The sequence below is a fragment of the Pristis pectinata genome, chromosome 8 (genome assembly GCF_009764475.1).
Source record: "Pristis pectinata isolate sPriPec2 chromosome 8, sPriPec2.1.pri, whole genome shotgun sequence".
NCBI classification, from domain to species: Eukaryota; Metazoa; Chordata; class Chondrichthyes; order Rhinopristiformes; family Pristidae; genus Pristis; species Pristis pectinata.
The window spans coordinates 102,102,700-102,116,691 of NC_067412.1; the positions used below are offsets into that span (position 1 = coordinate 102,102,700).

The following is a 13,992-nucleotide window of genomic DNA, read 5'->3' on the forward strand; positions in this document are numbered from 1 at the left end:
ACTCTCCTCCCCCCTCCCCTCCCTTCCCCTTCTCCCCTCCCCCCTCCCCCCCTCCCCCCTCCTCCCCCCTCCCACCCCCTCCCCTCTCCCCCCCCTCCCCCCCCTCCCCCCTCCCCCCTCCTCCCCCCTCCCCCCCTCCTCCCCTCCCCCCCCTCCCCCCCTCCTCCCCTCCCCTCCCCCCCTCCTCCCCTCCCCTCCCCCCCCTCCTCCCCTCCCCTCCCCCCCCTCCTCCCCTCCCCTCCCCCTCCTCCCCTCCTCCCCTCCCCCTCCTCCCCTCCCCCCCTCCCCTCCCCCTCCTCCCCTCCCCCCCTCCCCTCCCCCTCCTCCTCCCCCCTCCTCCCCTCCCCCTCCTCCTCCCTCCTCCCCTCCCCCTCCCTCCTCCCCTCCCCCTCCCCCTCCCTCCTCCCCTCCCCCTCCCTCCTCCCCTCCCCCTCCCTCCTCCCCTCCCCCTCCCCTCCCTCCCCCTCCCCCTCCCCCCCCCTCCTCCCCTCCCCTCCCCCCCTCCTCCCCTCCCCTCCCCTCCCCCTCCTCCCCTCCCCTCCCCCTCCTCCCCTCCTCCCCTCCTCCCCTCCCCTCCCCCTCCTCCCCTCCCCCTCCTCCCCTCCCCCTCCTCCTCCCTCCTCCCCCCTCCTCCCCTCCCCCTCCCTCCTCCCCCCTCCCCCCTCCTCCCCTCCCCCTCCTCCTCCCCTCCCCCTCCTCCTCCCTCCTCCCCCCTCCTCCCCTCCCCCTCCCCCTCCCTCCTCCCCCCTCCTCCCCTCCCCCTCCTCCTCCTCCCCTCCCCCTCCTCCTCCCTCCTCCCCTCCCCCTCCTCCCATCCCCCTCCTCCCCTCCCCCTCCTCCCCTCCCCCTCCTCCCCTCCTCCCCCCTCCCCCCTCCTCCCCCCCTCCCCCTCCCCCTCCCCCCCCCTCCCCCTCCCCCTCCCCCTCCCCCCCCTCCCCCTCCCCCTCCCCCCGCAGCCCCAAGCCCCGCCCCTTTCCCCGCCGCTCTAGATTCTGCGCATGTGCGGCCCACTCAGTGAGGCAAGATGGCGGAGGGCGCGACGTCTCTGAAGGAGCTGCGGGCCCAGTATGGTGAGGGGGATGCGGCGGGACCGGGACCCAGCTTCTCCCTCGCCTCGGCTGTGGACGGAGCCAGGAGTGGGAGTGCGGATGAGGGGAGGAAGATGGGTGAGGGGAGGATGAGAGTGGTGCCAGGTTCAGTGGGGGGTGAGGTAGGGAGAGGCTGAGGAGGGGGAGAGGCTGAGGGTGAGGAGGGGAGGGGAGGGGAGGGTTGCGTGAAGTAGGGCGGTTGTGGGCTGAGGGGAGTGTGAGCTGGGAGTAGCGGAGGGGTGCGTGAGGTGGGGAGAGGCTGAGGGCGGGGGGGGAGGGGGATGGTGAGGGGTGCGTGAGGTGGGGAGAAGTAGCGGAGGGGAGGCAGTGATTGAGGTGAGTGTAGTTAGGATAAGAGAGCTGAGAGTGGGTTGTAAGGAGACAGAACCCTGCAACGTTGACTCGTCTTTGCTCCTATTGTTGTATGATTGGAGTTCCAGAAGCAGTTTTATTTTTCTGTGTTATTGCCTCTAAACTTTTCAAACTGCACTGATTGGCGTTTTCTAGCTTGCATCTGGAATTACCTGTTAGATTTTGCAAGTTTAGTACTTCCCTAAAGTTATTTCAAATGATGGCTTCCATCCTACTGACAGTGACTTGCTGTCTGGAAGCTTCAGCAGCTTGAGTTTTTTTCTGATGGTGAGATCAGATGGCGATGGCAAGAGTTAACCTTGATGTCATAGGAAGCTTTGGATAAATTCGTAAAACAGATTATGAAACCGTCATGAGAAGCTGATCTTTGCAAGGGTTTTCAATGCTTCATAATTGTACCATGCTACTTCATAATCAGTACTGTCTCAATCCTGAAGGTGAGTAGGAAACTGAATGTACAGCAGTGTTGTGCTAGGCTGAGAATTTGCACATTGCTTGTTTCTTGTTGGGGTGGGGTAGATAACTGAGATTCTGTAATCTCTAGGGGGAAAATGCCAAATGCATTGCCAGATACCCAAAAGAGATCAGCATTGCAAGAAATATTAATAATTCAATAAATGAAAGCACATTGCAGCTCCTGTCCAGACTCACCTGAAGTATTTACCTTGCTTAAATCATCAGAAATCTTTTGGGTAAATGTATACAAACGTATCAGCTGTATATTATCGTGCAACAGCAATGCTTGCTGCATTTGACATACCTCAGTATACTTATTCATTATGTTAGTTTTTGTATTTGTATAACTTGTATATTTATGTCTGTAATGAATAATATAAAGCATTCTTATAGTTGAAATGAATTTTGAGGAAGAGGGATTTCTCTTTTGCCCTTCAAATCACTTTAAGAACACCCTGGGATGCTTTGTAAGTGATGTTGTATTGTAGGGAATGGTGCAGCCAAGTTGTGCACAACAAGTTGTTTCTATGAAGTTGAGGGATAAATATCGCCTCTGGCCATAACTCCCTGCTCTTCCTTTGTATGTCTGTGAGAGAGCAAGCTTGATTTAACATCCCATCCAAAGGAAATTGCCTCCAGCATTACCACAACACTAAATGGTGTGTCAACCTGGATTTAAGTCTTCAAATTTGAATTTCAGCTCATGAAATTTTCTTAGAGGAAATGCTACTGAGCTATGGCTGACACTTGGGAGTTAGGCAACAGGTTTGGAATCGTATACCAACCTGACCTTAAATTCTACTTGCTTCTTACTGTGATACTCTTGTTTGTAGGAGTATTACCAATAAGCTGCCAAAGCTGGGTTATTGATACATTCCAGTTGGTTGTAAATAGTTTTTTAATCTTCACATTAGGGTTATAGAGCACTACAGCACAGAAACAGGCCCTTCAGCCCATCTAGTCCATGCTGGCCTGATTTTCTGCCTAGTTCCATCTACCTGCACCCAGACCCATATCCCTCCATACCTTTCTCATTCATATCCAAACTTCTTAAGTGTTACAATTGAACCCACATCCACCACTTCCGCTGGCAGCTTGTTCCACACTTGCACCACCCTCAGAGTGAAGTAGTTCCCCCTTAAGATTCCCCTTAAATATTTCACCTTTCACCTATGACCTCTAGTTCTTGCCCAACCTGAGGGGAAAAAGCCTGCATGCATTCACCCTATCTATACCCCTATAAGATCTCCCATCATTTTCCTGTGCTCCAGGGAATAAAGTCCTAACCTATTCAACCTAACCCTGTAACTCAAGTCCCAGCCACATCCATGTAAATTTTTTCTGTATTCTTTCAAGCTTTTTGATATTTCCTGTCGGTAGGTGACCAGAACTGCACACAATACTCTAAATTTGGCCTCACCAATGTCTTATACAACTTCAACATAACATCTCAACTCCTGTACTCAGTGCCCTGATAATGAAGGCCTCTTTACGACCCTATCTACCTGTGATGCCACTTTCAAGGAATTATGGAATTGTATTTATATGTTTAACTGTCTATAAGTATTCCCAGGTCCCTTTGTTCTGCTGCACACCTCAGTGCCCTACCATTCACTGTGTAAGTCTTACCCTGGTTTGTCCTCCCAAAGTGCATCACCTCACACTTGTCTGCATTAAATTCCATCTGCCATTTTTCAGCCCATTTTCCCAGCTGGTCCAGATTACTTTGCAAGCTTTGATAGCCTTCCTCGCTGTCCACTAAGCCCCCAGTCTTGATGTCATCTGCAAATTTGCTGATCCAGTTTACCACTTTATCATCTAATTTATTAATATAGATGATAAACAACAACGGGCTCAGCACCGATCCCTGCGGCACACCACTAGTCACAGACCTCTAGTCAGAGAGACAACCATCTACTACCACTCTCTGGCTTCTCCCACTAACCCAGTGTAAAATCCAGTTGACTTCTTCATCCTGAATGTCAAGTCACTTAACCTGGAGCAGCCTCCCATGTCAAAGGCCTTGCTAAAGTCCACATACACAATGTCCACCAACTTCCCTTCATCAACCTTCCTGGTAACTGCCTCAAAAAACTCTACTAGATTGGTTAGACGTGACCTGCCACATACACATCTGTGTTGACTATCCCTAATTAGGCCCTCGCTATCCAAATACTTATATATCCACAGAATACCTTCCAATAATTCACTCACAACTGGTGTCAGGCTCACTGGCCTATAATTTCCTGGCTTATTCATGGAGCCTTTCTTAAACAATGGAACGACATTAGCTACCTTCCAGTCCTCCGGACGTTTTAAATATCTCTGCCAGGGCCCCTGAAATTTCTGCACTAGCCTCCCACAAGGTCTGAGGGGAGACCTCATCAGTCCTTGGGGATTTATCCACCCTAATTTGCCAGCACCACCTCTTTCGTAATCCAAATCTGGTCCATAACCTCTCTACTTTTTTTCCTTAGTTATATAGACTGTGTCTGACTCCCAAGTAAATGCAGATGCAAAAAGTCCATCTAAAATCTTCCCCCATCTCTCTTGGCTCTATGTATAGATGACCAAGCTGATCTTCAAGAAGACCAATTTTGTCCCTTTCTATCCTTTTGCTCTTAATATAACTATAGAAACCCTTTGGACTCTCTTTCACCTTGTCTTCCAGAGCAACCTCAGGTCCCCTTTTAGCCCTCCTGATGTCCCTCTTAAGTGTTCTCTTGCATTTCTTATACTCAAGCGCCTCATTTGATCCTAACTGTCTATACCTGATATGCACCTCCTTTTTCTTTTCAAGGGCCTCAATATCCCTCGATAACCAAGGTTCTCTGAACCTTTTAGCCTTGCCCTTTATCCTAACGAACATACAGATTCTGTACTCTCCATATTTCACTCCTGAAGGCCTTCCACTTACCAAGCATCTCTTTGCCAGAAAACAACCTATCCCAATCCACGCCTGCCATATCCCTTATGATGCCATCAAAATTGGCCTTCCTCCAGTTTAGAATCTTAACCATAGGACCAGTTCTATCCTTTTCCGTAATTATCTTGAAACTAATGGAATTATGATTGCTAGATCCAAAGTGTTCCCCAGCACTCACTTCTGTTACCTGCTGTGTCTCATTCCCGTCCCAGTTCTCATTCATGTCTCAGTTGTTCATGGTCAAAGACTAACCAGGAAGTAATTCCACAATCTAACACCATCTCTTGTTCCAATCCTTTTCCTGTCCATTGTCCATAATTCTGAAGGTCATTCCAGTTCAGCACTGTATACTCACTCATACTGACAGCCCCTGTTCATCCGGCTCCTCACCTGATGCATACCCTTGGTTCTCATTTCAACTCCCATCTGATAAACCTAAGATACAGAAGCAGCTGTAGATTTGCGGCAGCTCTGCCATTCGATAAGATTAATCTGGTTCGTTTTCTGTGTGATTTCTACTTCAATTCTCTGCTTTACTCTGGCAGTGGAATGGAATTGCTTGTGCATTGTTTTCAGTTGGTACAGCAGTGCCATGCAAAACAAGTTGCTTCTTGAATGACAGACGTCATTGAGAAGATGGGCACATGTAGCACAAAGTCTGGAAGTGTTCTAAGCAAAATAATAATAGGATAGCAAGAAGTGGAAGAATGGGTGATGTACAAAATTTAATACAGAACTGTGAAGTGATGCACTTTGGCAGAAGGAATTGTGAAAGAAGACAGACTAAATGACATGGTTCTAAAGGAACTGAAGGAGGAACTGAAAAGCCTGGTACATGTGTATAAATCTTTAAAATTGGCAGGGCATGTTGAGAGAATGGGATCCTGAGCTTCATTAATAGAGCCCTAGAATACAGAAATAACAAGGTTATAATGAATCTGTATCCAGTTTTGGAGGATATGAAGATTCTGAAGAGGCTGCAGAAAAAAAACACAATAGAATGGCTCCAGGGTTAAGAGACTTCAGCTGCAATGTTAAACTGCAAAAGTTTGGGTTGCTGTTAAAGCAAAGAAGGTTGAGGAGATTGGATAGAGGTAAATGAGGTCATGATAAATTTGGTTAGAATTAAGCAAACCAATGTACGAGGGGTTCCTCTTATTGGGTTGCTCAAGAACCAGGAGCGACATTTAAAGCAATGGATGAAAGAGGTGTGGAAGACCTTTTACACAGAGGTTATGATCTAGAACTTGCTCTCTGAATGTGTGTTGGAAATGGGGCTTTCTGTGGGGCTATGAGTAAAGAGTGGAGGAGTGAAAGTCTACAAACATCTAGTGTTGAATGGATGAGATACAGCATGGAAACAGCCCTTCAGCCCACCAAGGCCTTACTGGCCATCAACTATGCATTTACACTAATCCTACGTTTTCACCAACTCCCCAGATTCTGCACTGTTTCCCCTTAACTGCACCACCCTCCCATTCAAAAATCTAGCAACAATATTCAGCCCTTTGAGCCCGCTCTGTATGTCAGTTAGGCTATAAAGGATTTGCATCCTAACTGACCCTGCCTTAATTTTATCTTTTTCCAATGCTTTAGCTAGCAAAAATCAATAACTGAAGATTTGAAATTTTTTCTCTGGCTGCATTACATTCCCCAATGCCCCCCCGCCCCCCCCCCAAAAAAATCCTGGTTTTTGGTAGTAGGGGAATTGAGTGGTAGTAAAGTGATTGGAGATTGTTTGTGACCTGTTTGCCATTTATCAACCCAAGACTGTAACGTCTCATGCCATTGTAGAGACGGTAAACATCTAAAGCATTATGCTTATTTAAGATCTGATTGTCTTACTATCTTTCTGCAAGTTGAATGCAATCTTGTCCATTTATATAATGTCTGAATTCTTCTTCAAAGATAAATGAAAGTTTTTGTCATGGTCTGTGACAACAGCTTGGTTTGGTTAACAATTGGACATGAGATTAGCACAAATTAACCCACACGGTTTGTGGAGCAGTTTTGAGGCTGCACTAGAAACTTTCAGGTATGGTGGGAAAAGAAATCAAATGCGGTTGTGTGCCCTGAAAACAGGACAAACAGGATTCTTCCTCGTGCAGAAGATAACCAGGCTTTTTATAGGACATATAAGCTTAACGTCACTAATAGAGAAAATGCTAGGATATACTTTGATTATGCAGTATACTTGGAAAATAACAATCAGATTGGGCAGAATCAATGTGAATTTATGAAAGGGTGTTTGACAAATCAATGAGCTTTTCTTAAAGTTGCAGCTAACAGAATTAATGAGTAACTGGTAGACGTGGTGTGTATGGTCTTTCAGAAGGCCTTCAGTAAGGTTAAAGTTAGAGCAGGCAGGGTTGGGAGTAATGTACGGGTGTGATCAGGATTGGCTAATGGACAGAAGACAGTAGGAGTAAGAGGGTCACTTTCAGGTTGAGAGTGTGTTATAAGTAGGGTGCCACAGTGATTGGTACTGGCCCTTCAGCTGCTCACTATCTGTAGTCAGTGTTTTGTTAATGCACGGTGTAATATTTCAATGCTTGTTGGTGAAACAAAACTGATAGCAGTATGAGCTGAGGGAGATAGAGACAGAAAAAGTGAGAATGTGCCAGGTGGAATATAATGTGGAAAGATTGTGAAGTCATTCAAAATAAGAGGTTGCCATTTAGGACTAAGATGAGGAGAAAGGTGACCAGGAAGATTGATGAGGGTAGTGCAGTGGATGTGGTCTACATGGATTTTAGTAAGGCATTTGACAAGGTTCCGCATGGTAGGCTTCTTCAGAAGGTCAGAGGTTAAGGGATCCGGGGAAACTTGGCTGTGTGGATTCAAAATTGGCTAGTCTGTAGAAAACAGGGTTGTGGTGGAGGGAGTGCATTCAGATTGGAGAGCTGTGAGTAGTGGTGTCCTGCAGGGATCGATTCTGGGACCTCTGCTTTTTGTGATATTTATTAACAACTTAGATGAGGGGGTGGAAGGGTGGGTTAGCAAGTTTGCAGATGACACAAAGATCGGTGGTGGTGTGGATAGTGTGGAGGGCTGTAGAAGCTTGCAGAGGGATATTGATAGGATGCAGAGCTGGGCTGACAAGTGGCAGATGGAGTTCAATCCAGAGAAGTGTGAGGTGGTACACTTTGGAAGGACAAACTCCAAAGCGGAGTACAAGGTAAATGGCAGGATTCTGGGCAGTGTAGAGGAGCAGAGGGATCTGGGGGTTCATATCCACAGATCACTGAAAGTCATCTCACAGGTGGATAGGGTAGTTAAGAAAGCTTATGGGATGTTAGCTTTCATAAGTCGGGGGATCGAGTTTAAGAGCCGCGAAGTGATGATGCAGCTTTACAAAACTCTGGTTAGGCCACACTTGGAGTACTGTGTCCATTGCTGGTCGCCTCATTATAGGAAGGTGTTGGAAAGGGTGCAGAGGAGATTTACCAGGATGCTGCCTGGATTGGAGAGTATGGATTATGGGGAGAGATTAAAGGAGCTAGGGCTGTTCTCATTGGAGAGGAGGAGGATGAGGGGAGACATGATAGAGGTATACAAGATATTGAGAGATATAGATAGTGGACAGCCAGCACCTCTTTCCCAGGGCACCAATGCTCAAAACAAGAGGACATGGCTTTAAAGTATTGGGTGGGGAGTTCAAGGGTGATGTCAGAGGGAGGTTTTTCACCCAGAGAGTGGTTGGTGCATGGATTGCACTGCCTGAGGTGGTGGTGGAGGCTGATACATTGGACAAGTTCGAGAGATTGTTAGATAAGCATATGGAGGAATTTTTAAGTTAGAGGGATATGTGGGAGGAAGGGGTTAGATAGTCATAGGTGTGGTTTGAAGGGCGGCACAACATGGTGGGCCGAAGGGCCTGTATTGTGCCATATTGTTCTATGGTTTAAATTTACCCAAAGCATGGTGAACCTTTGGAATTCTCTACCTAAGGGCTGCAGGCTAAGTGCACTGAAGCAGAGCTTGATAGATGTTTGGATATTTAGTGAATCAAGGGACATTAGGTTAGTGCAGGAAAGTGGTGCAGAGTTGTTCTGGGAGCAGAGGTATTTAATTGATAACCTCGCACTAAATATAAGGCAGAAGCATTGTTAACCAGAGGGTGTAGATTGAAGTGATTTGGACAGGGAAGATGAATACTCTATTACTCTGTGTGTTGTGATGTGGGATTTTCTGTCTGAAAGGCCAGTGGAAGAAGATTCAGCAATAACTTCCAAAGTGAAATTGGATCCCAGTGCAGCGCTGTAGGAAAGAGCAGGGGAGTAATTGGAGAGTCCTTTCAAGAGCATGGCTGCGATGGACCAAATAACTGCTTTGTGTTGTATGATTCTATTTGATTGAAGGTAGTTATTATCAAATGATTGCCTGAAGCACCACTGGAGCTCCTAGGCTGTGCTTTATACTGTAGGAATACAGAAGGAGTTTATTTTCAAACCAAGTGAATATATTTAAGTCAGAGCTTTAGTTGCTGGAGTACTCATGTCTGGGCACCCAGTTGCTGGCTGAGATTCTATTTTTACATTTATTTGCCTTGAGTTGGTTATATTTCCTTTCATCTTTCATTGTGGCAAAGAGCCTTGATGTAGTCCACAGGAAGCATGAAATAAATTGTCAGGTATTCAAAATTCGGTTGCTATATTAAGCATATTTCAAATCAAATAGCATTGCAATAACATGCTTGTAGTAGGGAGTGGGAGCTGGGGGGCTTTAACATTTTGAATATACCTACAGGGTGGGTTTATGTTAATGTGGCTGCTCTTACGTGTGTAGTAAGTGATATTGCTAGTGGAAATAGACCACCTTTTGTAGATCTGCACTCTGACGCTAGTTTACATCAAGCAAACTGCCGCTTTACCCTAGCAATCAAACTTACTGCTACTGTAAAAGGGCATTTCTTGTTAGATTTCCATTCTAATATCAGTTTCTGTTGCTTCTTTCTGGGTGCCTTTTCATTAAAATTAATGCAAAGTAGTTCTAAATTACATCAACACAAACTGTAGCCTCTAAGCATCCCTCTTGCATCCCCATCTCTCAGTAGTAAAACAGAATCCAGTAATCCCCTGGTTTCAGAATTCCAGGATTTCGTGGTCTGCATAGTGAAGAAACCAGCCAGATATCAGATGGTTCCCAATGCATACATTTGGAGATGGTGTCTTCTGTGGATATGGTGCGTGGTATTGGTTTATTATTGTCACTTGTACCGAGGTACAGTGGAAAAACTTGTCTTGCATACCGATCGTACAGATCAATTCATTACACAGTGCATTTAGTAGAGGGCATTGAGGTAGTACAGGGTAAAAACAATAACAGAATACAGAGTAAGGTGCCACAGCTACAGGGAAGTGATTTGCAGGTAGACAATAAGGTGCAAGGTCAAACAAGGTAGATTGTGAGGTCAAAAGTCCATCTCATCGTATAAGGCAACCGTTCAATAGTCTTATCACCATGGGATAGAAGCTGTCCTTGAGCCTGGTGATATGTGCCCTCAGGCTCCTGTATCTTCTGCCTGATGGGAGAGGAGAGAAGAGAGAATGACCCGAGTGTGGGGGGTCTTTGATTATGCTGGCTGCTTCACCGAGGCAGCGAGAGGTATAGACAAGAGTCCATGGAGGGGAGGCTGGTTTCCTTGATGTGCTGGTCTGTGTCCACAACTCTGCAGTTTCTTGCTATCCTAGGCAGAGCAGTTGCCATACCAAGCCATGATGCATCCACATGCTTTCTATGGTACATTGCTAAAAGTTGGTGAGTGTTAAAGGGGACATGCCAAATTTTTGTAGCCTCTTGAGGGAGTAGAGGTGCTGGTGAGCTTCCTTGGCCATGGCATCTACGTGGTTGGACCACGACAGGCTATTGGTGATGTTCACTCCAAGGAACTTGAAGCTCTCAACCCTCTCGACCTCAGGATTGGAGTGGTGAGAGGAGGAGAGAGAAGTCAGAAGTAAAAAGTTAAGAAAAGAACTACTGGAATGATAAACATGATAGAATTACAAATGCATCCAATGATTTTACCAAGTTCAGTCCACTCAGGGTTGAGAACAAACGTGCACGGTTTAACTGAGTGCTTTCCCTAGTGCCACTTGTTAGCAGAAAAGTGTGCTTTTATAAGGTAGGTATATAGTCGATAATATAAGTGCTATCACATTATTCATTGTGCAGGTTTCTAATAGCTTGATACAACTTCATCAAACTCTTTGAAACCTAGGGCCTACCTTCCTAAACAAACCCTCAGATTTTGATCCTGAGGGTCTGTAGATAAAAGTACACACCATGTTCATTCCATCATATCTCTGCGCCTACCCATTTGGGATAAAGCTCTAATACTAAATAGTTGGATCAATAATTTGAATGTATTACTGACTTCTAGCTTAATGCCAGAGTGGCTACTTGAATGTGTAGGTATAGAATAGATCAACATCCCTTATTCAACAGCATGTCAAATTCTTCAACCAAACTGTTGTGAATCATTGGAAAAGGGCTGCGGTGGCTCATTCGCTGAGTATATTCAAGGAAGATTAATGCCCTTAAAACTTAAAAATCTATCAAAGTAAATGGGGTTAGTGCAGGAAAGCAGTGCTAAGATGTTATGGATTGGTGCAGCAGGGACAATGGCTAAATGGTCTATTCCTGCCATTTGTCATGTTGTACATTCTAATTGAATGGTACACTGGGTTTGAAAGGCTGCCTGTTCTGTGCTCCTCTGTACAGTGGATGATTGTTATGGATCTGTGAGCTTCTTGCTGAATGAGTTTATGAGCAGCCAGCCAGTTGTGACAGGAACTGAACAAAATGTGGTTAGTTTCAGATTGGTAAGCAAGTCACCCTCTGATCTAACGAACATTGAGCAGTTCAGCATTTGCTTGAAGGGAAGAATTCATTATTGGAATTGTTTGATATATTTCTCAGCACTTGTCCAACCCATATTGAAAATGTAGAAAGTTGCTGTTCTTTTTCATGCTGTTTGATGGCTCAGAATAATGGATGCAAATCACTGTATTTAAGATGCTATCGTTTAATCTGGTCTGCATTTAAAATACATTAATATTGTTAATTATTGGCTATACCTGGAACAGTAAAATCCATGTGAAATTCTAGACTGTTCCCTCAGCAGCAAGTCCTTCACAGAGAAACTGTATGTTCAAGCCTGTTCGCTTAACGATCCTGTGATTTACATTAATAACAAAATGTTGAAAACACTCAGCAGGTCAGGCAGCATCTGTGGAGAGAGAGAAAAACAGAGTTCATGTCTCAGGTTAAAGACCCTTCTGTTTTTATTTCAGATTTCCAGCATCTTGTGTTTTTGGTTTTCATTTACTGTGGATTGCATTCTGTTTACAGAAAATTTATGTTGCATTGTGACACTATTCAGATTTACATGAGCAGTTCATATCATCTGAGATCTTTATCAGTGAAAAGCTGCTTCACCAAAAAACCCAATAACTGATGCTCTAGCTGCTCTGCTGAGTTAACAGACAGTTCTGACCTTGAGGACTTGGGAAAATGTTTGGATAGGTAATAGTCTGTCTTTCTTGTGTTTTTTAAACAGCATAGAAGGCATCCATTTAGTCTATGCTGATCGATGGGCCGAATGGATGCCTTCTCTGTTGGTTCTGAACATTCCCAGTCCTACACCCACCCGTAGCTATTTTCCTGTAACCTATTCTCTCATGCCTATCGACTCCCCCTGTTTCTCCTTCAACCCCAGTACACTGGGAGGAATTTACATTGGGCAATTAACATACCAGCACATCTTTGGAATGTGGGAGGAAACTAGAGCACCCAGGGGAAACCAATTAGATTGTTGGGAGAACTAACAAACTGCACATAATTAGTACCAGAGGTCAGGATTGAACCCAGGTCACTAGAGCTCTGTGGTGGCAGAACTGATTGTTGGAGATGGTCATTTCTTGATGCTTTGTGAGACACTTGCCACTTATCTGTCCATGCCTGAATGTATTCTAGATCTTTGTACGTGCAGGCATGGGCTTTTTTTAAGGTGCTGTGAATAAAATTGGGACGTTGGCGAGGCATGTGAACACCCCTGCTTCTGAGCTTGCAATTGAAGGAAGAAAGTGAAGATGGTTGGGCATAGGGTAGTGTCCTGAGAAACTGGTGTGGCAACGTCCTGAGGTTGGAGACCTCCAACAACCGTGACTACCTTTGTTTTGCAAAATATGCCTCAAACAATTGGAGTGTTTTCCTTTTAAAACCCATTGACCTCAGATTTACCAGAACTCCTTGATGCCACACTCAGTCAAATGTTGCCTTGATATCAGGGGCAGCCACTCCACCTCACTGGTAGAATTCAGCCCTTGGGCCACGTTTTAGCAAAAACCCAAACTGGTTATTGGTGAGCAGGGTACTGGTGAGTAAGCTCTTGTTAGGTCTGTAAATGACAGCTTTTATCACTTAGATGGGCACCTGAAATACTACAGGCAGAGTGCCAGAAGATGGAATTGGTACAGATGGGTACCTGATGACCAGCACAGCCACGGTGGGCTATTGTGCCTGTTTCCTTGCTGTATGACTCTGACTTATAATCGAGAGTAGTCCGACTGGGTGATAATTAGGCAGATTGAATTTGTGGAGGCATAAGAGACTGTAGATGCTGGAATTTGGAGCAGAAATCTGGAAGAATTTGGTGGGTTAGGCAAAGTGATGATCAACATTTCAGGTTGAGACCTTGCATCAGAACTCTGGTTGAGGCATCAGAACTCTGGTTGAGGCATCAGATTGGGTTTGTCCTTTTTTTTTATTATGGACAGGGTTACCTAGGCATAGTCTGCCCTGTCAAGGTACCGTAACCTCCTTCAGGCCTGCTATCCTTTAACTTCTCTGTGCAACTCCCATTCTGGCTTTGTGGTCCTCTCATTCTGATAGCTTCATTGGTAGCTGTGCCTTCAGCTGCCTGGACCTTGAGCTCTAGAATTCTCTAGACCTCTCAATCAAAAATTGAGCGGTATAGATAGGTTAGACTGCAGGAAACTTTTCCCCATATCAGAGGTGGATAAAACTAGAGGTGATAGGATTAGTGTAAGGGCGAAGAGATTCAGATGGGACATGAGGGGGACCTTCAGAGAGTGGTGAGTACTTAGAATTTACTGCCCGAGAATGTGGTTGAAGCTGGGTCACTAA

The 13,992-nt window shown here is 45.7% G+C and overlaps 1 protein-coding gene across 8 annotated transcripts in view; it reads left to right on the forward strand.

Annotated features, from left to right (window-relative positions):
• The first annotated feature begins 996 nt into the window (after positions 1-996).
• Positions 997-13,992, forward strand: part of map7d3 (MAP7 domain containing 3) — a 125,197-nt gene continuing 112,201 nt past the window's right edge. For 7 of the 8 annotated variants that reach the window (XM_052022150.1, XM_052022151.1, XM_052022153.1 and 4 more), the window contains exon 1: positions 997-1,070. In XM_052022150.1, the coding sequence (XP_051878110.1) occupies positions 1,025-1,070 (46 nt within the window). In that variant the 5' untranslated portion in view covers positions 997-1,024. Of the gene's footprint in view, positions 1,167-13,992 lie in introns of all 8 variants that reach the window. The other variant, XM_052022152.1, reaches the window with a different exon arrangement.